At 44.4% G+C, this 27,822-nt stretch overlaps 1 protein-coding gene across 4 annotated transcripts in view; it reads left to right on the forward strand.

Moving 5' to 3' along the window:
- ABCA5 (ATP binding cassette subfamily A member 5) overlaps positions 1-27,822 on the forward strand; it is a 172,155-nt gene that overhangs the window by 129,175 nt on the left and 15,158 nt on the right. For all 4 annotated transcript variants that reach the window (XM_077253455.1, XM_077253451.1, XM_077253452.1 and 1 more), the window contains 8 exons: positions 19-132; positions 9,248-9,385; positions 15,281-15,352; positions 20,686-20,777; positions 24,158-24,275; positions 24,925-25,042; positions 25,128-25,219; positions 25,842-26,014. In XM_077253455.1, the coding sequence (XP_077109570.1) occupies positions 19-132; positions 9,248-9,385; positions 15,281-15,352; positions 20,686-20,777; positions 24,158-24,275; positions 24,925-25,042; positions 25,128-25,219; positions 25,842-26,014 (917 nt within the window). The remainder of the gene's footprint in view (positions 1-18; positions 133-9,247; positions 9,386-15,280; positions 15,353-20,685; positions 20,778-24,157; positions 24,276-24,924; positions 25,043-25,127; positions 25,220-25,841; positions 26,015-27,822) is intronic.

Here is a 27,822-nt window from a genome sequence, read left to right on the forward strand (position 1 = left end):
TTTTCCTTCTGTTCTCAGACGTTCTGCTTAATCGGCTTCGTTCCGGCCTCTGTGCTCCTAACCTACGTTGTGTCCTTCACCTACAAGCAGATCAGCGACTCTCGGCAATGGTGGTCAATATTGTTCTCATTGGTATGTCCTGTGCTGGTTACGCAAGTGTCAGACATTATTAGCAAAAACGGAATAAGCTTGTGCCTGTACAAGAAAACAATCACTGTGATCCTTCCCGAAATCAGCATTGATGTGTGTATGTGGGGATTCAAGCTGAAGTTTCCAATAAATACCTGTGGAAATGTTAGTTGTTCTTGCGTCTGTCCAGCTGTGTGAAAACTTTTTTTTTTCCATTTTCTGAAGATTTTAATAATTCACTGCAAAGCAGTAGGAAAGCTGAGTTGCAGTGGCTTTTCAGATGAGCACAGCTGTAACCCAGCTTTCCCACAGCCCTGCCACAACAGCAGATGAATGAATGTCATGAGAACCAGAACACAAAGCAGAGGGAAAGCGGAGTTACAATGGCAAAATCATTAATTGTCTCTGCGCACGTTGCAGATTTGCCATTGTTGTTGCTCTTTTTTCTGCTCACAATTGTCACAAGGTTTCCTGATGACCCTTATTTTTGACTTGCAGATTTAAATCTGTACAGTGTCAATTCTGTCAGCATTTTTGCTGCAGATTTCACTCATACTAACGAGTAGGGAAAAATCTGCAACAAAAGCGCATGTAAAAAACTCACCTATTTTACGCAATGTTTTTGCTGCCAAGAGATGCTGAAATTCCTGCACCCAATACTTAACATGTGCACATAATGTTAGGCTATGTTCACACGTTGCTTTTTTTGCTGTGTTTTATTTTTTTCTGCAGTCAAAAGCTGATCTGTCGGCAGTGAAAAAGCTGCTTACAAAATGCAGTTTTTGCTGCATTTTTGCTGCAGATTATATCTGTCATTTGTCTACAGCACTTATTTAATAAAGTGAGTTACGGTACATTCAGCAGAAATGCAGAGTTGGTGAAAAATTTGTCCTGAATAGTTTACCTAAAGGTACCTTCACACTAAACAACTTAACAACGAGAACGACAACGATCCGTGACGTTGCAGCATCCTGGATAGCGATATCGTTGTGTTTGACACGCAGTAGCGATCTGGATCCCGCTGTGATATCGCTGGTCGGAGCTAGAAGTCCAAACTTTATTTGGTCGTCAGATCGGCGTGTATCGTCGTGTTTGACAGCAAAAGCAACGATGCCAGCAATGTTTTACAATGGTAACCAGGGTAAATATCGGGTTACTAAGCGCAGAGCCACACTTAGTAACCCGATATTTACCCTGGTTACCATTGTAAAAGTAAAAAAAAAAACACTACATACTCACCTTCTGATGTCTGTCATGTCCCCCGGCGTCCGCGTTGCTGCTCAGAGCTTCCCGCACTGAATGTGTCAGCGCCGGCCGGCCGTAAAGCAAAGCACAGCGGTGACGTCACCGCTGTGCTTTAGGGCCGGCGCTTACACAGTGCAGGGAAGCGGACGCCGGGGGACCCGACAGACACCGGAATGTAAGTATGTAGTGGTTGGGTTTTTTTACATTTACACTGGTAACCAGGGTAAACATCGGGTTACTAAGCGCGGCCCTGCGCTTAGTACCCCGATGTTTACCCTGGTTACCCGGGGAGTTCGGCATCGTTGGTCGCTGGAGAGCTGTCTGTGTGACAGCTCTCCAGCGACCACACAACGACGAAACAGCGACGCTGCAGCGATCGGCATCGTTGTCTATATTGCTGCAGCGTCGCTTAATGTGACGGTACCTTTAGACATTGGCAGAGCATGGAGTTTGTAGGACACTGTTTAACTTTCACTCTTTGGTCTGCTCTTGAGTTGTTCAGGTGTTCTTCAATTTCACACCTTGGTCAGCCAATGTTTACTTTTCACACATCACTAATTTGATAAAACATTACTAATCCCAACTGTGATTCTCAGGTGAGGAGACCAAGACATTATGGTTTTAAACTTGGGAAAATCACAAAAATAAATGGGTTGCACATACTGCGGTAGCTGCTTTTTTCCACTAAAAACACAGCAAAGCCTGATGTTTTTGCTGCAGTTTTTCTTTCTATTCTTTCAGTTTTGCTTTCTTTTTCTGAAAAAAGCGCTGAAAGAAGTGGCATGCTGCAGTTTTCAAAAATGCAGCAGTTTTCCAATTCAGTCAGAAAAAAACCCAGCGTGTGTGCGTGACATTTCTGAAATCTCATAGCGTTTCCATGGTACTGTAGAACACATCTTTTATAAATTTGCAAAAAATGCATCGTATGAATATAGCCTTAGTTTGGGGGGGGAGGCAAACTGGACATAATTTCTCAAAAAAACTCAAAAATGTGCTGGACAAAATTGTTGGCATTTTTCCAAAATTGTCTGTAAACAATTTTGTTTCAAGGATGTGATGCTCGTTCAAACTCACATGTGGCAAGTAACAGGTGCGGGCAATATGAAAATTTCATCTGAAACCAGATTAAAAGGGGAGAAGTAGACTCAGTCTTAGGCCGGGGACACACTTAACGTATAAAAAAACGGTCCGTTTTTCACGGGCGAGAATCGCACAAATGTTTCAAAAACAGTGATCCGTGTGCAGTGCGAGGATGCGATTTTCTCGCATCAAATGATCCGTGTGACATCCGTATGGCATCCGTATGCCGAGATTTTCTCGCAAGCTTGCAAAACCGACATCTAATGGATTTATGTGCTCAAATGTTCGGGAAAACATATATACAGTATATATATATATATATATATATATATATATATATATATGTCATTGAGACACATATATATATATTCTGTATTTATATTTCATTCAGCGCGATATCTGTGAAAAGCCGGTAATTCAATTGCCGGCTTTGCATTTCTCCTTCACAAACCCGACAGGATATGAGACATGGTTTACATACAGTAAACCATCTCATATCCCCTTTTTTTTTGCATATTCCACACTACTAATGTTAGTAGTGTGTATGTGCAAAATTTGGCCGCTGTAGCTGCTAAAATAAAGGGTTAAATGGCGGAAAAAATTGGCGTGGGCTCCCGCGCAATTTTCTCCGCCAGAGTGGTAAAGCCAGTGACTGAGGGCAGATATTAATAGCCAGGAGAGGGTCCATGGTTATTGGCCCCCCCGTGGCTAAAAACATCTGCCCCCAGCCACCCCAGAAAAGGCACATCTGGAAGATGCGCCTATTCTGGCACTTGGCCACTCTCTTCCCACTCCCTGTAGCGGTGGGCTATGGGGTAATGAAGGGTTAATGCCACCTTGCTTTTGGAAGGTGACATTAAGCCAGATTAATAATGGAGAGGCGTCAATTATGTCACCTATCCATTATTAATCCAATTGTTTGAAAGGGTTAAAAAACACACACACACACATGATTTAAAAGTATTTTAATGAAAGAAACACACCGGTTGTTTTAATAATTTATTGCTCTCTCAATCCATTTTCAGACCCTCGCTTGGCAAAACAATAAACACACAATATACATACCCTCTCTGATGTCCTGATGTCTGATGTCATTGACCTACATTTCCTTCAGTCGCGGTGATGCGCCCCCTGGTGGATGTCCTCATATGACCTGGAGCGTGGGAAAAAGTTCCCAGGCTGCAGTTCATGAGAACATCCAGCAGGGGCGCATCACTGCGACTGAATGTAAGTATAGATCACTGCTTTCCTTTCAGCACCCGGGGATTACAGGCACGAGCGAGTGGTTTATCGCAGCTCGTGCCTGTAATATTAGTTAACCCCTCCAGATGGATTACCTCGTGGGACGTGATAGGACATCAGAGAGGGTATGTATATTGTGTGTTTATTGTTTTGCCAAGCGAGGGTCTGAAAATGGATTGAGAGAGCAATAAATTATTAAAACAACCGCTGTGTTTATTTCATTAAAATACTTTTAAATCATGTGTGTGTGTGTTTTTTAACCCTTTCAAACAATTGGAATAATAATGGATAGGTGTCATAATTGACGCCTCTCCATTATTAATCTGGCTTAATGTCACCTTACAATAGCAAGGTGGCATTAACCCTTCATTACCCCATATCCCACCGCTACAGGGAGTGGGAAGAGAGTGGCCAAGTGCCAGAATAGGCGCATCTTCCAGATGTGCCTTTTCTGGGGTGGCTGGGGGCAGATGTTTTTAGCCACGGGGGGGGCCAATAACCATGGACCCTCTCCTGGCTATTAATATCTGCCCTCAGTCACTGGCTTTACCACTCTGGCAGAGAAAATTGCGCGGGAGCCCACGCCAATTTTTTCCGCCATTTAACCCTTTATTTTAGCAGCTACAGCGGCCAAATTTTGCACATACACACTACTAACATTAGTAGTGTGGAATATGCAAAAAAAAAGGGGATATGAGATGGTTTACTGTATGTAAACCATGTCTCATATCCTGTCGGGTTTGTGAAGGAGAAATGCAAAGCCGGCAATTGAATTACCGGCTTTTCTATAGAACACCGCTGCGTATTTCTCGCAATGCACACGCATGGTCCGTGTGTAATCCGATTTTTTCTCGAACCCATAGACTTGCATTGGCGAGTCTCAGCCGAGATACGCTGACAATCGCAGCCTGCTGCGAGTTCCCTCGGATCCGAAATACGGTGGAGAAAATATCGGATGATGGGAGCTGAACCATAGATTAACATTGGGCCGAGTGCTATGCGATTTTTTATCGCATAGCACTCGTCCGTATTACGGTCTAGTGTGACCCCGGCCTTAGCAGTATGTGTCTGTGTGTGCCACACAAAGCAGGGAGAACAGAAAGAGGAGATGAGAACTGTCTGAGGACTTGAGAACCAAAATTGTTGAACAATATCAGCAATCTTAAGGTTACAAGTCCATCTCCAGAGATCTTGATGTTCCTTTGCCCACGGTGCAAAACAAATGGAGGAGAAAAGTGGAATTGTGCTGCTAATCTGCTGTAAGAAGCAAGGAGGCAAGTTGAATAAATGTGAGGCGGGAAACAGTACACTTTGGAAACAAACGTGGGGGAGGAGTGGAGGTTAGAACTGCACGACTAATCTGCTATGAAAAAACAGCAATTGCCTACAGTCATGGGCACAATAAAAGTCTGCCCTGCTTGTCTGTAACTATGGACGGATCAATCTTGATAACAAGCAGTGATCTACATCTGCGAGTTGCTCAGAAGGGAGTACCTACAGGCCATAATTTTGGATTTCTCACTCAAAAAACAACATTTTTTTTGTGACGCAAGTTTATTTCATTTTTGATACAGTCCACGTTGGTGATCTGATACGCGCTAGCTTGTTGAAATGTCTATGACCATTTAAGGAGCTCGTAAACATTTTGATGAAAATCTGCAGGATCCTGATAAATATTTAGAATTGAGAGTCCTCAGTGGTTGATACCTTTTAATGGCTAACTGAAAAGATGGTAACAAATTGAAAGCTTTCGAGACTACACAGGTCTCTTCTTCAGGCACAGACTAAGGCCGGTGTCACACTGGCGAGTTTTACGGACGTAAGAGCGCAGAAACTACGTCCGTAAAACTCGCATAACATACGGCACAATTATTCTCAATGGGGCTGCTCCTATTAGCCGTATATTACGGTTCAGTATTATACGGCTTTCTACGGCCGTACAAAATCGCAGCATGCTGCGTTTGTCAGCGTACTGCGCAAAAAAATCGCCAATGAAAGTCTATGGGGGCGAGAAAAATACGGATTCCACACGGACCAGCAGTGTGACTTGCGAGAAATACGCAGCGGTGTTAGTGAAAAGTCGGTAATTCAATTGCCGGCTTTTCATTTCTCCTGCACAAACCCGACAGGATATGAGACATGGTTTACATACAGTAAACCATCTCATATCCCCCTTTTTTTTGCATATTCCACACTACTAATGTTAGTAGTGTGTATGTGCAAAATTTCAGCGCTGTAGCTGCTAAAATAAAGGGTTAAATGGCGGAAAAAATTGGCGTGGGCTCCCGCGCAATTTTCTCCGCCAGAGTGGTAAAGCCAGTGACTGAGGGCAGATATTAATAGCCAGGAGAGGGTCCATGGATATTGGCCCCCCCGTGGCTAAAAACATCTGCCCCCAGCCACCCCAGAAAAGGCACATCTGGAAGATGCGCCTATTCTGGCACTTGGCCACTCTCTTCCCACTCCCTGTAGCGGTGGGATATGGGGTAATGAAGGGTTAATGCCACCTTGCTATTGGAAGGTGACATTAAGCCAGATTAATGATGGAGAGGCGTCAATTATGACACCTATCCATTATTAATCCAATTGTAGGAAAGGGTTAAAAAACACACACACACATGATTGAAAAGTATTTTAATGAAATAAACACAGCGGTTGTTGTAATAATTTATTGTTCTCTCAAATCCATTTGCAGTCCCTCGCTTGGCAACATAATAAACGCACAAGATACATACCTTCTGATGTACTGTCAGGTCCAACGATGTAATCCATCTGAAGGGGTTAACTAATATTACAGGCAGGAGCCCTGCTATAATGCAGCTGTGCTCCGTGCCTGTAATCCCCGGCGAATGAATGAAATCTAGGTCATTGACCTACATTTCCTTCAGTCGCGGTGATGCGCCCCCTGGTGGATGTCCTCATATGACCTGGAGCGTGGGAAAAAGTTCCCAGGCTGCAGTTCATGAGAACATCCACCAGAGGGCGCCTCACCGCGAATGAATGAAATGTAGGTCAATGACCTACATTTCATTCATTCGCAGGGGAATTACAGGCACGGAGCACAGCTGCATTATAGCAGGGCTCCTGCCTGTAATATTAGTTAACCCCTTCAGATGGATTACATCGTTGGACCTGACAGTACATCAGAAGGTATGTATCTTGTGCGTTTATTATGTTGCCAAGCGAGGGACTGCAAATGGATTTGAGAGAACAATAAATTATTACAACAACCGCTGTGTTTATTTCATTAAAATACTTTTCAATCATGTGTGTGTGTGTTTTTTAACCCTTTCCTACAATTGGATTAATAATGGATAGGTGTCATAATTGACGCCTCTCCATCATTAATCTGGCTTAATGTCACCTTCCAATAGCAAGGTGGCATTAACCCTTCATTACCCCATATCCCACCGCTACAGGGAGTGGGAAGAGAGTGGCCAAGTGCCAGAATAGGCGCATCTTCCAGATGTGCCTTTTCTGGGGTGGCTGGGGGCAGATGTTTTTAGCCACGGGGGGGCCAATATCCATGGACCCTCTCCTGGCTATTAATATCTGCCCTCAGTCACTGGCTTTACCACTCTGGCGGAGAAAATTGCGCGGGAGCCCACGCCAATTTTTTCCGCCATTTAACCCTTTATTTTAGCAGCTACAGCAGCCAAATTTTGCACATACACACTACTAACATTAGTAGTGTGGAATATGCAAAAAAAAAAGGGGATATGAGATGATTTGCTGTATGTAAACCATGTCTCATATCCTGTCGGGTTTGTGAAGGAGAAATGCAAAGCCGGCAATTGAATTACCGGCTTTTCTATAGAACACCGCTGCGTATTTCTCGCAATGCACACGCATGGTCCGTGTGTAATCCGATTTTTTCTCGAACCCATAGACTTGCATTGGCGAGTCTCAGCCGAGATACGCTGACAATCGCAGCCTGCTGCGAGTTCCCTCGGATCCGAAATACGGTGGAGAAAATATCGGATGATGGGAGCTGAACCATAGATTAACATTGGGCCGAGTGCTATGCGATTTTTTATCGCATAGCACTCGTCCGTATTACGGTCTAGTGTGACCCCGGCCTTAGCAGTATGTGTCTGTGTGTGCCACACAAAGCAGGGAGAACAGAAAGAGGAGATGAGAACTGTCTGAGGACTTGAGAACCAAAATTGTTGAACAATATCAGCAATCTTAAGGTTACAAGTCCATCTCCAGAGATCTTGATGTTCCTTTGCCCACGGTGCAAAACAAATGGAGGAGAAAAGTGGAATTGTGCTGCTAATCTGCTGTAAGAAGCAAGGAGGCAAGTTGAATAAATGTGAGGCGGGAAACAGTACACTTTGGAAACAAACGTGGGGGAGGAGTGGAGGTTAGAACTGCACGACTAATCTGCTATGAAAAAACAGCAATTGCCTACAGTCATGGGCACAATAAAAGTCTGCCCTGCTTGTCTGTAACTATGGACGGATCAATCTTGATAACAAGCAGTGATCTACATCTGCGAGTTGCTCAGAAGGGAGTACCTACAGGCCATAATTTTGGATTTCTCACTCAAAAAGCAACATTTTTTTTGTGACGCAAGTTTATTTCATTTTTGATACAGTCCACGTTGGTGATCTGATACGCGCTAGCTTGTTGAAATGTCTATGACCATTTAAGGAGCTCGTAAACATTTTGATGAAAATCTGCAGGATCCTGATAAATATTTAGAATTGAGAGTCCTCAGTGGTTGATACCTTTTAATGGCTAACTGAAAAGATGGTAACAAATTGAAAGCTTTCGAGACTACACAGGTCTCTTCTTCAGGCACAGACTAATACAAATTCTGAAGAATCACATATATATGCACAACACAGCACAGAAAAAAAAAAACCATGGATAAGACAGGTGACATGATTATTTTTCTATCTACTGGCTAACACGGTACCAAGATATATATCTTTCCTGTATCAGGATCCTGAAGACAGATGTTAGGCTAAGGGCTCCTACTCACCTGCGAGAAACTCGGATGAGTCTCGCATGTTAATACCCGGCACTCAGATCGGAGCGTGCGGCCGCATAGGAATACATGCAGCAGCACGCTCCGCTCCTGAGTGCCGGCAGCAGCGCCGGGTATTGACGTGCGAGACTCATCCGAATATTAGCCCTTATGTAGGATCAGGCATGTAGAGTTTCAGCATGCCCATTGCTATGTTCCCATTGAAGATAAGATGCACCTGGCAGCAGATTATTCTCTTCTCCTCACATGCGAAATTGCATGGTTGCTCAGCCAAGTGTCCATGTGTATGGAGGATCTATAGGAATTGCTAATCTAACATGTGTGAGCCCCGTTGGTACTGTTACATCTGAAATTACAGTGAATAAATTAATTTAATTGGTATTAAAAATGCATCTCCTGACCTGCACCGCTTGTCTTAGATGGGCAGGCCAGCATGGTGGCTCAGGTGTCCTGCCATGACAGATCTGCTTTGGTGGACCCAATGAAGACTGCAAAGGTTCTGTCATGTGAATGTTTCACTTAAGGAACATATTACCTCCTTTTTTTGTCTTTTAGACTGGATTGATCACCATCACAGTGATCGAGCTCGCCTCCATCATCGGCAACGATTTGATCTCCACAGTGTGCCACGATCTTTTCTCCATATTTATTCCTATCTACCCGCTTATAGGAGTTCTGATTTGTTTCTCGAGAGTAAGCACTATTTATTATTTTGCTTGCGTCTTTCTATTATACCTGCATGTATTTTGTTCTTGTTTTAAGAAACGTAAGTGCACCGGTGAGCTTTAGGGTATGTTTCCACGGTCAGGAAACACTGCTTTTTTGACGCTGCGCAGAGCTGCAGCGTCAAAAAAGCAGTGTCCAGATGTTCCAGCATAGTGGAGGGGATTTTATGAAATCCCGTCTCCACTATGCGTGGAAACCCGCACGCGGCGGCCCTGCGACTCCGGACATGCTGCGCGTCTTTTCAGATCGCAGCATGTCCGTACACCTTGCGGGGACGCAGCGTCCCCGCAAGGCATATCACAGGGCCCTGTGGGAGAGAGCGATCATCCCGGATGTGAAGAGTTAACACATCCGGCATGATTGCGTCCCAGAAAGGGGGCGGGGCTTAGCGCTGAGCGGCTTCGCCGATGCGGCGATCCCGCCGGCCATCCTGAACGTGGAGACATAGCCTTACTTGTATTCTGTGTATAAAAAAAAACAAAACATAAAATCGCTGCTGTTAGAGTATCCCGATCTGCTCCAAAAAGGGTCACCTCTTCAGGTTGGGTTCAGTAGGTAAGACACGTTTTAATTTATATTACATTAATCAATAGAACACATAAAAATTAGTATTGCACAGGTGATGGAATTATTGCCTGTCTAGATGATGGAATTCTCACCTGGGCAATACTAAGGAAATCCTGAAAACAAGACCTGTTGGTGGCTCTTGAGGACCAAACTTGGAGAACACTGCATTAATAACTGCAAAGAGGAGACCGAGAGAGAACTGTGCAGCCATGTAATAATAGCTGCACAGTTCTCTGTGATTGGGCAGGATTGGGCCCAATCACTCCCATTACATTTGTATGCCCTAAATCTGTGTAAGGCTATGTGCACACATTCAGGATTTTCTGCAGAATTTTCCTGAACAAAACCGGACTTTTTCTGCAGGAAATCCGCATGTGTTTTTTGCGTTTTTTTGCGCGTTTTTGACTCATTTTTTGCACGTTTTTTTCCAGAGCTTCCCAATGCATTAAATAGCGAGAAAACCGTGAACAATCCGCAAAATTAACTGACGAGGGCCAACAGCCCGAAACACCGTGTCTGTGAATTGAGATACTGATTTGGCTTTTATCCTAAGTCATATTGCACAACTCGTTAAAGGGTTGATTGTGACTTGTAGGATCGCTACTACCAACAGGTGGCGCTATAGAGTTAAGTCCTCTTTTTCTCAGAAGAGGCAATTTGCGCATTCATAGACTTATATTGTAAAAGTCACTTCCAGCTAACACATAGCTCCATATGTGAACCAGAGAGTCAAAATAGAAGTCATGTGACCAAGAACAGGATCGGAACAGCACTGTAAACTGGGGAAGATGGACATCAGTGACTATAATAACACATACAGGGGTTGGACAAAATAATGCAAACACCTGGAAACATCAACACATGTTAGTTTAATATGGTGTAGGTCCACCTTTTGCGGCGATTACAGCCTCAATTCTCCGAGGTATGGATTCATACAAGGTGTGAATTGTTTCCAAAGGAATTTTAGCCCATTCTGCAGTTAAAACACCCTCCAGTTCTTTGAGCGACGATGGCGGCAGAAATCGACGTCTAACTTGAATCTCTAAAATCGACCATAAATGCTCAATAATGTTGAGGTCTGGGGAATGTGGGGGCCAGATGAGATGCTCAACTACATTAGAATGTTCCTCGCGCCATGCTTTAACAATTCTAGCTGTATGAATTGGTGCATTATCATCCTGAAAGATGGCGTTCCCCTCCGGGAACAGTGTGTAACAACTCTGCTGGCATCACGGCATGGCCTCTCATCTCTCACACTATCTTACCCACTGCTCCAGGTCATGATGTGGTTTCTGTTTCATGCCAGCTCCATGTTCTGTGTCTCTGCTCTCTGCATGCTTCATGGCTGTGTGTATAGGGGGCCGGCGCCTGAACTCTCTGTTTCTTATAGGAATCAGGTGCATCTGTCTAATCTGTTCCTGACCAATTACCAAGAGGCCTCCAGTATATAGTGCAGCTCCACCCAGTGTTCTGGGCCTGTGCAATGTGTTAGCTCAGTTAGGGCTCATTTCCACATGCGAGAAACACGTCCTTGTCTCGCATGTGGAAACCAAGCTGTGGCGCCGGCACTTCAGAGCGCAGAGCGGAGCGTGCGGTCGCATAGGAACACATGCTCCGCTCCAAAGTGCCGGCGCCACAGCTTGGTTTCCACATGCGAGACACGGACGTGTTTCTCGCATGTGGAAATGAGCCCTTAGTGTTTAGCTTCTGAGTTTGCCAGGCCTTGCTCTGTGTTACTCCCTCTCTGGAGGCTTTTCTCTGTGCTATTGCCTTGGTCTTGTTGTCCGCTCTCCAGGAGGCAGAATATCCTGGTCCCTGTGTCTTTGTCCTTGTTTCTTGTCTTGTTCCATTTCCTTGTCTGAACTTAGTCTTATCTCGGTCTCCCTGTCTGTGGCTTCCTTCCCTGCTGTGTCTTTCCTTGTGTTCTCAGTCTGCTTACACTCCGCACTCTTGCGGCTCTGCCTGCTCTGTACCTTTGTGGCTTTACCTCTGCTCCGCACTCCTGCGGTTCTGCTCCTTTCTACTCTGCTTATCTTCTGCTGCTGCAGTTATCCCTTGCTGCAGCTCCTCTCCACATTCCTTGTGGCTCCGCTCTGCTTTGCTGCAGAAACCTCTCGCTGCAGCTACTCTCCGTATTCCTTGCGGTTCTGCTCTGCTTAGCTTTTGTTGCTACACTACTGCTCTAGCTGCTCTACCATTCCTATTCGCAGCCTGGCGGTTCTCTTCCTGTGTGAACAGGTCCCAACCTGTTCCTTCATTCTCCTTTCCTTCTGGCTTGTTTCCGTACCTACATCTCCTGTGTGAACAGGTCCCTACCTGTTCCTTCATAATCCACATCAACCAGTCCTGTGTTCCCTGCCGTGCCTTCCAACCCAGTGTTCCTGCCAGTCCTGCCGTGCCTTCCAGTCCTGTGTTCCTGCCATCCTAGCCAGTCCTGTGTTTCCTGCCAGTCCTGTGTTCCTGCCAGTCCTGTGTTCCTGCCAGCCCTGTGTTCTCTGCCGTGTCTCTGCCAGCCCTGTGTTCTCTGCCGTGTCTCTGCCAGCCCTGTGTCTCAGCCGTGCCAGCTTACTGTGTCTCAGCCGTGCTCTTCTGCCAGTCCTGCCTGATGCCCGCACCAATCCTGGTGTCCCTGTCTCTCAAGTGGGATCAGCAGCCACAGCCAGACACCACCCTGGAGTAGCACCTGGCAGCTGCCTGCCGCACAAGCCTTACCTCACCATCAGAGGCTCCAGTGAAAACACAGGCAGCTGTCATAGTCACGCCCCTTCCAGGGTAGTCTGGTTTGTGGCACAGTGGGGCCACAAACCCCCGAGCTCACGCCCACCAGTCAGGGCGTGAGCGTGACAGTGTGCTTGAACCATTGGATGCACTTGGTCGCCCAAAATGCCTAAATAATCTCAGCTGTTAATTCTTCCATGGGCTGGCGGATCTCCACGAAATAGCACCCCAGATCATCACAGAACCTCCACCATGTTTTACGGTTGGGAGAAGGCAGTCTGGATGGAATGCTTCTTTCGGCTGTCTCCAAACGTGCACTCAGGCGGAAATAGGGTAAATGATGATTCGTCTGAGAATATCACGTTTCCACTGCTCGTGGGACCAATTCTGGAGGTTTCTACACCACTCTAAACGCTTGGAAACATTTGTCATTGAGAGCAGCTGTTTTCTAATTGCAGCTCTTCCGTGGAATCCAGATTTGTACAGCTCCCGACGAACAGTTTTCGTGGAAACTGGGTTCTGTAGGTGTTCATTGAGCTCAGCAGTGATTTTCGGAGCCCTGGTCTTGCGATCCTCTCTCACAGTTCGTTTTAGAGTCCGACGGTCTCTCTCAGTCAACTTTGACTTTTGGCCGGACCTGTGCTTTGCTGCGGACGTTTTTCCTTCTCTTTCAAACACAGTTATTACTTTGGAGACAGTTCCTCTTGACACGCCAAGCATTCGGGCACTTTCTGTTACACTAGCGCCTGCCATACGAGCACCAACAATTTGGCCTCTTTGAAAATCCGAGAGGTCTGCCATTGGTATCAGGTTCTCATCAATGTTCTTACAATTATGCAAAACAAACAGTTAATTTACATACACATATCACATAGCACAAATAATCAACTACAAAACATTACCATATCCCGCGGTTTGCATGTTTATCACATGTTCGAAGATTATGATACCAAAACATTAGGTGTTTCCATTATTTTGTCCAACCCCTGTATATACTACATTACATTCAGATTTCGGGCATAAAAAACATTAATGGGCGGGCAGAATATCTGCCCTCCCCAATCATAGAGAACTATACCTCTGTAATTGTATGGCTGCACAGTTCTCTCTGTCTTCTGTCTGCAATTATCTTGATGATCAGTGCTGGGAGGAAGCAGGAGTCTGAGACAAGACCCTTACTGTAGACCACCAGGGATGCTGGCATTAAATGTCTCCCTACCCTAGACCACCAGGGGTACAGGCATTTAAGGTAACCAGTCACTCGATTTATGCTCCCCAAACCCCTGGCAACATGACTGTAGTGACAAGTTCCCTTTAATCCCTTCATTGCCCTAGGGATGGCACAGAACACGCTCCAGTTTCTAATGCCATGTGTAGTGGTATCGGAGGTAATCGGATTGTCTGCAGTGGTCACAGTGATTGATGAACAACACATGGTCCCTGCAGGCAGTAAGCAGAGGGTAATATATGTGAGAGTGAAGCTAATGGGCACCAGTCTTAAATTCCATAAATGTCACCATCTGTAGCCTTCTTGTGGTGCTTCACCATAGAAATAACTCATGCATTCAGTGAGGAGAGACAGAAGGAAGGTGGCACTCCCCATCAGCCTTAAGGTACCGTCACATTAAGCGACGCTGCAGCGATAGCGACAACGATGCCGATCGCTGCAGCGTCGCTGTTTGATCGCTGGAGAGCTGTCACACAGACCGCTCTCCAGCGACCAACGATGCCGAGGTCCCCGGGTAACCAGGGTAAACATCGGGTTGCTAAGCGCAGGGCCGCGCTTAGTAACCCGATGTTTACCCTGGTTACCAGCGTAAAAGTAAAAAAAACAAACAGTACATACTCACCTGCGCGTCCCCCAGCGTCTGCTTCCTGACACTGACTGAGCTCCGGCCCTAACAGCAGAGCGGTGACGTCACCGCTCTGCTTTCACTTTCACTTTAGGGCCGGCGATCAGTCAGAGCAGGAAGCGGACGGCAGGGGACGCGCAGGTGAGCATGTACTGTTTGTTTTTTTTACTTTTACGCTGGTAACCAGGGTAAACATCGGGTTACTAAGCGCGGCCCTGCGCTTGGTAACCCGATGTTTACCCTGGTTACCAGTGTAAAATATCGCTGGTATCGTTGCTTTTGGTGTCAAACACAACGATACACGGCGATCGGACGACCAAATAAAGTTCTGGACTTTATTCAGCGACCAGCGACATCACAGCAGGATCCTGATCGCTGCTGCGTGTCAAACTAAACGATATCGCTAGCGAGGACGCTGCAACGTCACGGATCGCTAGCGATATCGTTTAGTGTGACGGTACCTTTAGTGAAACAGTCCTTTATCTTGTCTGATGTCTTTGACAAAACAAAGGACTATGTTACTGAAGCCGATGGGGAGTGCCACCTTCCTTCTGTTTCTCCTCACTGAACGCATAAGAAACCAGTGGTGCTTCCTGACGGCGGGGGATTGAAGAGCGGTATAGGTTTGTTTTCCTTTACTTTCGTCTGTTCTGATTTTTTGTTTTGGTCGCCATTTATAGTGACACGGGTTGTGCTTGTTCTCATTGGTATTTCTGTCTCGCAGATGGCCTGGAAAGTGTCAGGAGATGAAAACAGCTACACACAACTGGGAAGAGTGCTGGTGTCTGTCATATCTGTACGTAAGAGCGGTTACCTAATGTGTTACTTTAGGAAACTGCAAGGGATCAGTGTCCTTGGTGGACTGTATAATGGTTGTGTCGGGACACATAAGCTGCGTCTAATCCTACTGATAGAGTACGGCACTTGTAAGATGTTCACACAAGCAGTTTGCTAAGGCATTTATGTCAAATGTCCGCAAAGTATACGCCTCTCTCCTTACAAAAAAATGACCTATACCTTAGCTGTATGGAATAATAAGCTGTGCAGAGGTGTCCTGCTCAGTCACTCACCCCACAGTTAGGACTTTGTATGGTGATCAGATGATCACTGTAGAACAAACAATAGAAATAGGTTTGTGTCCTGCTTGTGCGGGAAGGATCAGAGCATCTTAAGTAGCATGGAAATATACCTGAGAAAATGATTTAATTGAAAACAGGAATGGACTAAATTGTTAGCTGCCAGAAGGGGAAGGAGACTGATTCTCTCCAGAGATTGCCCCCAGCTGCACAGCACCCAATAGAAGTAGCTGTCCAACCTGATTTTCAGGGAAAGTACAGAGGTCCTGCAGATAATACACTTGCAAAAAATCCCTCAATGGAAGCAGGCAGAGAACATATTATCTGCCAGAGGGGGAAGGGGAGAAATTCTGACCAGAGTCAGCCATCAACTGCAGAGCAGCTAATGTAAGTAGCTTTCTACCCTGAGTGTCAGGGATCAAGCTGAGCTTTTGAAGTAGTGTGACGGTATAACTGAGAAAACTTCTTGTTCGGTTAAGGCAAGAATGGACTATATTGTTAGCCGCCAAAGGGGGAAGAAGCCTAATTCTGACCAGAGTCTGCCCTAAAGAGCAGAGAAGTCAATGTAAATAGTTTTTAGTGTCAGGTAACGAGCAGAGCTTCTGCAGTAGAATGGATTATATTGTCAGCTGCCAGAGGGGAAAGGAGACTAATTCTGTCCAGAGTCCACACTTACCTTCAAAGTAGCCAATGGAATTTGCATTAAACCCTGATTGTCATGGAAAGAGCATAACTTCTGCAGTACATGGCAGTATAGCTGAGACAACTCCTTTTTCAGTTAAAGCAAGAAGGATTATAGTGTCAGCTTGCAAAGGAGAAAGAAGACTGATTCATCCCACAGCTACTATTAACATCACTGGAGCCAAAAGAAATAGTCTTCTGTCCTGCTTGTCATGGAAGGAGCAGATTCTCTTCAGTATCATGGCAGTATAACGGAAAATATTTTTTTCCTGAGGGAACGCAAAAAGGGACTATATTAACTGCCAGAGGAGAGGAAAAGGATTCTGTACACCGTGTTCCAAATTATTATGCAAATGATATTTTTCTCTGACTTTCCTAAATGGTTGGTGCAAATGACAGTCAGTCTAATAAAAGTCATCACCCATTAGAGTATACAACGAAATTTATTGAAGAAACCTCCCAATGATAACAGTATAATCTCCAAAATGAATAAAAACTCAAAATGCACTGTTCCAAATTATTAGGCACAGTAGTATTTCTAAACATTTGATATGTTTTAAAGAACTGAAAATGCTCATTTGTGGAATTTGCAGCATTAGGAGGTCACATTCACTGAACAAAAAGCTATTTAACTCCAAAACATCCTAACAGGCCAAGTAATTACATGTTAACATAGGAACCTTTCTTTAATATCACCTTCACAATTCTTGCATCCATTGAACTTGTGAGTTTTTGGAGAGTTTCTGCTTGTATTTCTTTGCATGAAGTCAGAATAGCCTCCCAGAGTTGCTGTTTTGATGTGAACGACCTCCCACCCTCATAGATCTTTTGCTTTATGATACTCCAAAGGTTCTCGATAGGGTTGAGGTCAGGGGAAGATGGTGGCCACACAAGAGTTTATCTCCTTTTATGCCCATAGCAGCCAATGACTCAGAGGTATTCTTTGCAGCATGAGATGGTGCATTGTCATGCATGAAGATGATTTTGCTCCTGAAGGCACGTTTTTGCTTTTTATACCATGGAAGAAAGTTGTCAGTCAGAAACTCTATATACTTTGCAGACGTCATTTTCACACCTTCAGGAATCTTAAAGGGCCCTACCAGCTGTTTCTCCATGATTCCGGCCCAAAACATGACCCCTCCACCTCCTTGCTGACATAGCAGCCATGTTGGGACATGGTGGCCATCCACCAACCATCCACTACTCCATCCATCTGGACTATCCAGGGTTGCTCGACACTTATCAGTAAACAAGACTGTTTGAAAATTAGTCTTCATGTATGTCTGGGCCCAGTGCAACCGTTCCTGCTTGTGAACACTGTTTAGGGGTGGGCGAATAGTAGGTTTATGCACCACAGCAAGCCTTTGAAGGATCCTACACCTTGAGGTTCGAGGGACTCCAGAGACACCAGCAGCTTCAAATAACTGCTTGCTGCTTTGTAATGGTATTTTGGCAGCTGCTCTCTTAATACAATGAATTTGTCTGGCAGAAACCTTCCTCATTATGCCTTTATCTGCATGAACTCTGTCTGTGCTCTGTTTCAGTCACAAATCTCTTCACAGTATGATGATCACTCTTAAGTTTTCGTGAAATATCTAATGTTTTCATACCTTGTCCAATGCATTGCACTATTTAACGCTTTTCAGCAGCAGAGATCCTTTTTATTTCCCATATTGCTTGAACCCTGTGGCCTGTTTAATAATGTGGAACATCATTTTTAAGTACCGTATATACTAGAGTATAAGCTGACCCGAGTATAAGCCGACCCCCCCTTAATTTTGCCACAAAAAACTGGGAAAACCTAATGACTCGAGTATAAGCCTAGAGTGGAAAATGCAGCAGCTACCTGTAAAATTTCAAAAATAAAAACGGGTACCAATAAAAGTAAAATTAATTGAGATATCAGTAGGTTAAGTGTTTTTGAATATCCATATTGAATCAGGAGCCCCATATAATGCTCAATACAGTTCATGATTAGCCCCATATGATGCTCCATATTAAAATATGCCCCATATAATGCTGCACAAAGGTTAATAAGGGCCCCATAAGATGCTCCATAGAGATATTTGCCCAATATAATGCTGCACAAATGTTGATTATGGCCCCATAAGATGCTCCAGAGATATTTGCCCCATATAATGCTGCACAAACGTTGATTATGGCCCCATAAGATGCTCCATAAAGATATTTGCCCCATATAGTGCTGCACAAACGTTGAATATGGCCCCCTCCATAGAGACATTTGCCCCATATGCTGTTGCTGCAATTATTTAAAAAAAAAAATGACATGCTCACCTCTCGTGGCTCAGGCCCCCCCGGCACTTGCAATACTCACCGGTCCTCGTTCTGGTGCCGCTGTGTCCTCTGCACTAACGTTCAGGGAGAGGGCGCGCACTAACCACTTCATCGCGCCCTCTGACCTGAGCGTCACTGCAGAGGACGCGGAAGATGGAGCGGCGCCCGGAACAAGGAAAGGTGAATATTGCGCAGTGCTCCCCATTATACTCATCTGCTCCTGGCACGGTCCCTGCATCTGCGATCTCCGGGTGCTGACAGCTTCTTCCAGCATTCAGTGGTCACCAGTACCGCTCATTACAGTCATGAATATGCGGCTCCACCCCTGTGGGAGTGGAATCGGGTCCATATTCATTACTGTAATGAGCGGTACCATGTGACTGCTCAACTCTGGAAGAAGCTGTCAGCGCCCGGAGACCAGAGATGCAGGGACCGCGCCAGGAGCAGGTGAGTATGTCACAGCCGCCGCCGCTCCCCCTCTCCCGCCGACCCCCCTTGGACAATGACTCGAGTATAGGCCGAGAGGGGCACTTTCAGCCTTAAAAAATGGGCTGAAAATCTCGGCTTATACTCGAGTATATACGGTAGCTTTCCTTTAATTAGAATCACCTGGAAAACTAATTATCACATGTGTTTAAGACTGATTTCAGTGAACCATTGAGCCCTGAGACACCATACCATCCACGAGTTTATTTGAAAAACAAAACAATTAAATCTTTGGACAACATCTGCAAGGAGTTTGTATGTTCTCCCCGTGTTTGCGTGCGTTCCTCCGGGTTCTCCGGTTTCCTCCCACATTCCAAAGACATAGTGATAGGGAATTTAGATTGTGAGCCCCATCGGGGACAGCGATGATAATGTGTGCAAAACTGTAAAGCGCTGCGGAATATGTTAGCGCTATATAAAAATAAAGATTATTATTTATGTATTATTATTATGACACTTAAATACAATTTGCATAATAATTTGGAACACGCTGTATAGAGCCTGCCTTTAGCCGCAGAGCAGCCAGAAATTGGTTTCTACCCTAATTATTGGGAAGAAGCATTGTCTCTTAAGGAGCATGGCAGTACAAATGAGAAGCCTCCTTCTGCAAGGGTAGTAAGAAGTTATACTGTCAGCTGCCAGAGAAGAAAGTCTAAGACTAAGTTTGTTCAAAGTCAACCCCCAGAATCAGAGTATTGTTCCTTTCATGACAAGCAGGGCATAAAGTTAGGTCTCTGCAGGATAATGGCAGTATGACTGAATAAGTCTACATCTGCTAGGGTATATCCACCTATAGAAAAAGGCACCACACATTGATAATATAAAAAAACAACTTTATTAGTGTCAAAAAAGACCACAAATGGTCATAAAAAGCCTAACTAGGCAACAGGTGAGAGATAACAGACACAGAAAAAAAGGGTAGACAACTGGCAACAATTACAGAGATATGTATGTATATATATATACACTGGTATGTGCAGATAACTCACATTACAAAAAAGGGGCATGGTGACTTTAGCAGCTAAATACAGCGTGGTAGTTTAATAGGTAACATTTACAACACATCATAAATAGGAATAAGCATGTAGTCTAAATATGAAAGGCTAATGTGCCATATGTTTCCACATGCAAGGTATCCAAAAAACCACCACTTACTATAAAGATATTATTTTGCACACCAACACATATTTACCAAGTAATGGAGAAAGGGCCAGGAGTCCACCACACCCGACGCGCGTTTCGCATTGAAATGCTTTGTCCATGTTATCTGCTAGGGTAGTAAGAAGGTGCTATACCATCAGCTGCCAGAGGGGTGAGGAGACTGATTTAGCCCAGAGCCTGCCCCAGCAGCAGTATGGGGAAAATACCAAAGGAAAAAATGTTGAAGAGATATTTTTCGTCCTAGAAGCACTGCAAATTACTTTAAAATGGATTTTTAACATGAAAGTAACTCATGGGTTAACGCCTTTAATCCAGTAAGCTGCAACGATTCTTCCTTGTCCCAATTCTGATTAGTTCATTGTGAATAGTGAAGCATTACTGCTTCCAACAGGCACATGGAATTTTGATATACGGGTACATTTCTTTGCAGCCCTATCTGCAGTGTTTGATCTTACTCCTAATTCTGGGTTACCTGGAGCTAAAGAATGGAGGCAAGTCCATAAGGAAAGACCCTGTTTTCAGGTACGTGATTATATGTATACCGGCTATGGAAAGTAAGGACATTAGATGGAAAGTTACACTGCAAGTAAATGTTAGGCCGACGTCACACTAGAGAGGAATACGGACGAGCGAGAGGCGCAAAAACAATGCATTGCACACGGACCAATGTTTTTCTTTGGGGCAGCTCCTATCAGCCGTATATTTCTCGGCCGTATTTTACGGGCTGAAAAAATCGCAGCATGCTGCGTTTGTCAGCGTATTGCGCAAAAAATCCACCAATGAAAGTCTATGGGGGCGAGAAAAATATGGATTACACACGGACCATGCGTGTGACTTGCAATTCAGTGCGGTGTACAGTAAAATCACACTGACAGGTTAGAATAGAATAGATAAAATAAATGTCTACACATAGAATAGGTATATATACTATATATATATATATATATATATATATATATATATATATACTAGCTATTGAACCCGTTCTATGTGGCGAGCATTTATATTGGTATATGGCCTCCATCCTGGTATGTGCTGCTCTCATCTTGCTCTCCCATCCTGTCATGTGCTGCTCCATCCTGCATCCCCATCCTGTCATGTGCTGCTCCATCCTGCATCCCCATCCTGTCATGTGCTCCCATCCTGCGCCCCCATCCTGTCATATGCTGCTCCATCCTACACCCCCATCCTGTCATGTGCTGCTCCCATCCTGCGCCCCATCCTGTCATGTGCTGCTCCCATCGTGCGCAATCATTCTGTCATGTGCTGCTCGCATCCTGTGCCCCCATTCTGTCATGTGCTGCTCCCATCCTGTGCCCCCATTCTGTTGTAATGTGCTGCACCCATTCTGCCTGTTCCTGTTTCCATTCTGCCATATGTTGCTCCCATCTTTCTCTCTCCGGCTCTACTGCCCGAGTGCGGCTGTGCTGAGTGCGGGCGGCTGTGCTGAGTGCGGGCGGCTGTGCTGAGTGCGGGCGGCTGTGCGTGGCTGTGGTGAGTGCGGGCGGCTGTGCGTGGCTGTGGTGAGTGCAGGCGGCTGTGCGTGGCTGTGGTGAGTGCGGGCGGCTGTGCGTGGCGGTGGTGAGTGCGGGCGGCTGTGCGTGGCGGTGGTGAGTGCGGGCGGCTGTGCTGAGTGCGGGCGGCTGTGCTGAGTGCGGGCGGCTGTGCGTGGCGGTGGTGAGTGCGGGCGGCTGTGCGTGGCTGTGGTGAGTGCGGGCGGCTGTGCTGAGTGCGGGTGGCTGTGCGTGGCGGTGGTGAGTGCGGGCGGCTGTGCGTGGCTGTGGTGAGTGCGGGCGGCTGTGCGTGGCGGTGGTGAGTGCGGGCGGCTGTGCGTGGCGGTGGTGAGTGCGGGCGGCTGTGCGTGGCGGTGGTGAGTGCGGGCGGCTGTGCGTGGTGGTGCTGAGAGTGCGGGCGGCTGTGCTGGGGACCTGAGCAGGCGGGGACACCGGCGCGCTGTGGGGGTCAGGTGCCGGAGTCGCCGCTAGCTCAGGCCCCCGGCACTTGCTATATTTACCTGTCCCCCGTTCCACCGCTCCGTCTTCCGGGTCCTCTGGCTGTGACTGTTCAGTCAGAGGGCGGTGCGCATTAAGCGCGCCATCGCGCCCTCTGAACTGAACGCCACAGGCGTCCGCGCTTTCCGGCGCCATTTTCTTGAAGACTGCGCAGGCGCCGATTCCGGGAGCAGGGGGACATTCATGGCCCGGAATCGCGTCGGTGGAACGGGACAGGTAAGTATTGCATACTCACCCTCCTGGCTCGTCCCTGCTTCTCCGTTGGAGATCGCGGTGTGCGTTCAGCGCTTACGCATACCGCGATCTCCTGGGAGCGTCACTCTGTGGGGTCCAGACTGCGCCGGCGCTTGCGCTTGCGCAGTCTATAAAGGCTTCGGACAGAGTGACGCTCCCAGCGTTATATTATAGATATATATATATATATATATATATATAACAGTTTTTGGCAAAGCCGGCTTACCGCTTTGAAGAAACAGGAATACATCCAGCCTGTGGTTACAGTTCACACGGAAAACGGATTGGGACAAGTCCACACATGTAAAGAAAAAACTTTTTTGTTTCTCCAGCGATCAGTCCAATGGTAGAGTAAAATATACCTTTTAAATCTATTAAAAAGTTCCAGATTTCTTCAGTTACGATATTGCATACATTCAATCCCTTATGGACGACATGTTTCGACACCACATGTGTCTTCCTCCAGGTCCAAGTGTCATTTGGACCTGGAGGAAGACACATGTGGTGTCGAAACATGTCGTCCATAAGGGATTGTATGCAATATCATAACTGAAGAAATCTGGAACTTTTTAATGGATAAAAAAAGGTATATTTTAGTCTACCATTGGACTGATCGCTGGAGAAACAAAAAGTATATATATATATATATATATATATATATATATAATTGACACACACATATATATATTTATATTTCATACAGAGCTGGATAGCATAAAAGCCGTTAATTCAATTGTCGGCTTTTGCTATCTTTTCAATCTTTTCTATCTTATCAAACCCGACAGGATATGAGACATGGTTTACATACGGTAAACCATTTCATATCCGTTATATTTTTACACATTCCTCACTACTAATGTTAATACTGTGTGTGTGCTAAATTTGGGAGCTGTAGGTGTTAAAATAAAGGGTTAAGTCACTGAAAAAAACTGGCGTGGGCTCCTGTGCAATTTTCTCCGCCAGAGTGGTAAAGCCAGTGACTGACGGCAGATATTAATAGCCAGGAGAGGGTCCATGGTTATTGGCCCCCCCTGGCTACAAACATCTGCCCCCAGCCACCCCAGAAAAGACACATTTGTAAGATGCACCTATTCTGGCACTTAGCCGCTCTCTTCCCACTCCCGTGTAGCGGTGGGATATGGGGTAATAAGGGGTTAATGTCACCTTGCTAATGTAAGGTGACATTAAGCCAGGTTAATAACGGAGAGGGGTCAATAAGACACCTATCCATTATTAATCCAATAGTAATAAATTGTTAAATAAACATGCACACATTATGAATAAAGTATTTTAATGAAATAAATACACATGGGGTTTTAATATCTTTATTGTATTCTAAATCCAACTGACGACCCTTGTCTTCTGAAAAAAATGAAAATAATAAAGCAACAATATCCCATACCCGCCGTACAGTCATGTCCCACGATGTAAATCCATCTGAAGGGGTTAAATAATTTTACAACCAGGAGCCTGCTAATGCAGCCTCCCCTGGCTGTAAAAACTGGGGAATGAATGGAATGCAACTTTGTTGACTTGCGGTGCTGCGCCCCCTGGTGGCATAAACTCATATAAACTCTATCGTGGGAACTTTTCTGAATATTTTCTCATGCTAGAGTTCTAGTGTGACGCCTGCCTTACACTGCATTTTCCTCGCAGGACAAAAGATAAGAAAAATAAGACTTGGAAGTTCACGGAGGTCCCTGAAGATGAGGACGAGGATGTGCGGGTGGAAAGAGCTAGGGTTGGAGAGTACATGGCATCAAACTGCTACGAGGTATACCTATTAATACCTCATAAACAGAAAAAAATTCCTGGGACCATTTAAGGACCCAGGAATTTAGTTTTTTTCCTTCCCTTATTTCAAGACCAGACACATCCATATGAAGACTTGATTTTGTGCTGTAAAAATGACCTAGCGAAATAATTCTTCAAGTCAGTATGATTACGCCGTGCCAAACTTGTCCAATTTTTGGGGTTATTTTCTGAAATTTGTAGAAAAAAGCTTGTCACTTTTTTTTGATACCCATAACTTTTTTTCCAACCTCCATAGAGCTGGGTAGTAGCATTTTTTGAGCAGATATTTTTATTGATACCATGTTGGGGTACATATGACATTTTCATGGCTTTTTGTTGAATCTCTTTTTTGGGTGGGGAAACTGGCACTCAAAAAGTGGCAATTCTGCCGTTTTGATTTTTTTTTTTTTTTTTGCTTCAATAATTGTATATTTTTTTTCTGACTTTTATTAGGACACAACAACACCAAATATGTTTAATTTTTCAAATTTCTTTATTTTTAATGAAGGAAAATGAGAGAATGATGCAAATTTTTCTTTATATATTTTTCTACATTTTATTTTTATTCTGACTTGTTTTTTGTAGTCTACTTAGAGGACTAATAGTCATCCACTTCTCTTCTACTCCAGAAGCCCGCCATCATGGTCAGTGGTCTACATAAAGAATATGAAGAAAAAGGCAAAACCATAATTGGAAAGGCAATGAGAAAACTAGTTGCCAATAACATATCGTTTTGTGTAAGAAAAGGCAAGTTTGGTCGTTGCGGAGAACGTACGTATATATACGGAACATATAGTTGGGTCTCTCACGGATAATCTGCTCTTTATTCCAGGCGAAATCCTTGGATTGGTGGGGCCAAATGGAGCCGGAAAAAGCACATTACTGGACATCATGGTTGGTCAGACCGAGCCAAACGCTGGACAGGTTTGTGAGCTTTCAATGTAACATACCTCCTGCTTGTTTGTCAGCTGTTGTACACTTCCACCTTCTTTGTCCGCAGTTGTACACCCCCTACTTGTTTGTCAGCTGTTACACACTCCCTGCTTGTTTGTCAACTGTTGTACACTCCCTGCTTGTTTGTCATCTGTTACCCACTCCCTGCTTGTTTGTCCGCTGTTGTATACCCCCTGCTTGTTTGTCAGCTGTTACACAATCCCTGCTTGTTTGTCAGCTGTTGTACACTCCCTGCTTGCTTGTCAGCTGTTACACATTCCCTGCTTGTTTGTCAGCTGTTACCCACTCCCTGCTTGTTTGTCCGCTCTTGTACACCCCCTGCTTGTTTGTCAGCTGTTACACACTCCCTGCTTGTTTGTCAGCTGTTGTACACTCCCTGCTTGTTTGTCAGCTGGTACACACTCCCTGCTTGTTTGTTAGCTGTTGTACTCCTCCTGACTGTTCATCAGCTAATCTCTGCCATTTTTCTACAGGCAGATGGTCAGGAATGATTATCAGTCCCTGTAAAAAGGGGCATAGAACAAACAATAAGAACAACATTGCAGTGTGATGTGGGTTGTATTAATACATCCAGTCGATATTGTGTCCTTAGATTTTAATAGGTGACACAGACTCTGCAGAACGAGGAAGCGATTCCGTCCGCTTTGTGGGGTATTCTCCCCAAGTAAACTATTTGTGGCCTGAGGTGAGGCTAGAGGAACATCTAGAGACCTATGGATCCATTAAAGGCATGAGCAAAAGCAACTTGAAAGAGATAATAAAAAGGTATGAAGTCTAGTAGCCCGATTACAGGACATGAATATATCTGCACATTTATCTAATCCCTTTTTTCATTTTTATGCTTGTTTTTTTGCCTCTCCGTCTAAGAGCCATACCTTTTTAATTTTTGCACTTACATTGCCGTACGAGGGCTTGTTTTTAGTTTTTTGTTTTTTTTGAAGGACAGGTTCTACTTTTGGATTACACCATTAGAAAAAAAAATCCAAGCGAGGTGAAATTATGTAAAAACAAAACACAAACTGCATTTCCACAATTTTTTTTTGTGGTGGGGGGTGTTACTTTTACAGTGTTTTATAAATAATTTAAGTGACTGGAAACAATTTACAAGTGAAAAAATAGAGAAAAATTCCAATTAGAGTGAAATGGCGAAAATCATGCAATTCGGTCATTGTTCTTTTAAGCTTTGATTTTACAGTTTTCATTGTGCAGTAAAAATGAACTGGCAACATGATTTGCTAGTTCAGTAAGATTATGGTTGATACTTGTATATTTTAATTATTTTAGTGATTAAAAAAAATTCTCAACATTTTAAAAAATAAAAAGTTGATTTTACCATTTTCTGAGACCCGTAACTTTTTCATTTTTCTGTTGCTGAAGCTGAGTGATAGCTTTTTTCCTTTATGCGCAAAACATTTTGATACCTTTTTTATTGCATTTTTGGGGGAATTGCCATAACCAAATTTGCTTTTATTTGCGTCACCAGTGCTTATTACTAGGGTTAAATAATTTTATATATTGGTAGATCTGACTTTTGCACATATGGCGATACTTAATGTGTTTCTTTTTTTTATTATTAACTTTTCTATTGGGAATATTTTAAAAAAACATATTTTTTTTTGCTCTTATTGTTTAGGTTAGATACTTGTTATGTTTTGATAGATCTTACATTTGCAGATATGGAGACACTGAATGTGTTTCTTGTAGTATTATTATTATTATTATTGTAATTTACTTTTACATTGGGAATGTTTTTTATATTTTTAACATTTTTTTTCGGAAACTTGAGGCTGCAATTGACTGTTGACTTGTACTATACAGTGGTATGTAAAAATGTGGGCACCCCTGGTCAAAATTACTGTTATTGTAAACAGTTAATCAAATTGAAGGTGAAAAGATCTCTAAAAGGCCTAGAGTTAAAGACGACAGATTTCCTTTGTATTTTAAACAAACAAATATATAGATTGTCATTTTTTACATTTTAAAAATTACAGAAAGGAAAATGGGCCAATGCAAAAGTTTGGGCACCCTGCATTTATTGCAAGTATCACAGCTTGTAAACGCTTTTTGTAGCCAGACAAGAGTCTTTCAATTTTTGTTTGAGGGATTTTCATCCATTCTTCCTTAGAAAATTCTTCCAGTTCTGTGAGATTCCTGAGTTATCTTGCATGCGCTGCTATTCTGAGGTCTAGCCACAGATTTTCAATGAAGTTCAGATCAGGGGACAGTGAGGGCCATTGTACAACCTTTCAGCTTTCGCCTTTTGATGTAGTCAATTGTGGATTTTCACATGTGTTTAGGGTCATTATTAGGGATGAGCGAATAGCTTCAGATAACTCCTCATCCGAATAGCTGCTTACCGAATAGCAGCATCGGGAACCCGGATACCTGGAGCGCTCCTGATAATCAGCTCTTCAGCGCGGCGGCTGTGTGACAGTCACAACACATGCATGGAGATCCCAACAAACAGGCTTTCCATGCATGTGTTGTGACTGTCACACAGCCGCGACACATGCAGCTGCGGCGCAAACAGCTTATTATTGGGAGCGCTCCAGGTATCCGAGTTCCCGATGCTT

This window comes from Ranitomeya variabilis, chromosome 4, assembly GCF_051348905.1.
Source record: "Ranitomeya variabilis isolate aRanVar5 chromosome 4, aRanVar5.hap1, whole genome shotgun sequence".
Classification (NCBI taxonomy): domain Eukaryota; kingdom Metazoa; phylum Chordata; class Amphibia; order Anura; family Dendrobatidae; genus Ranitomeya; species Ranitomeya variabilis.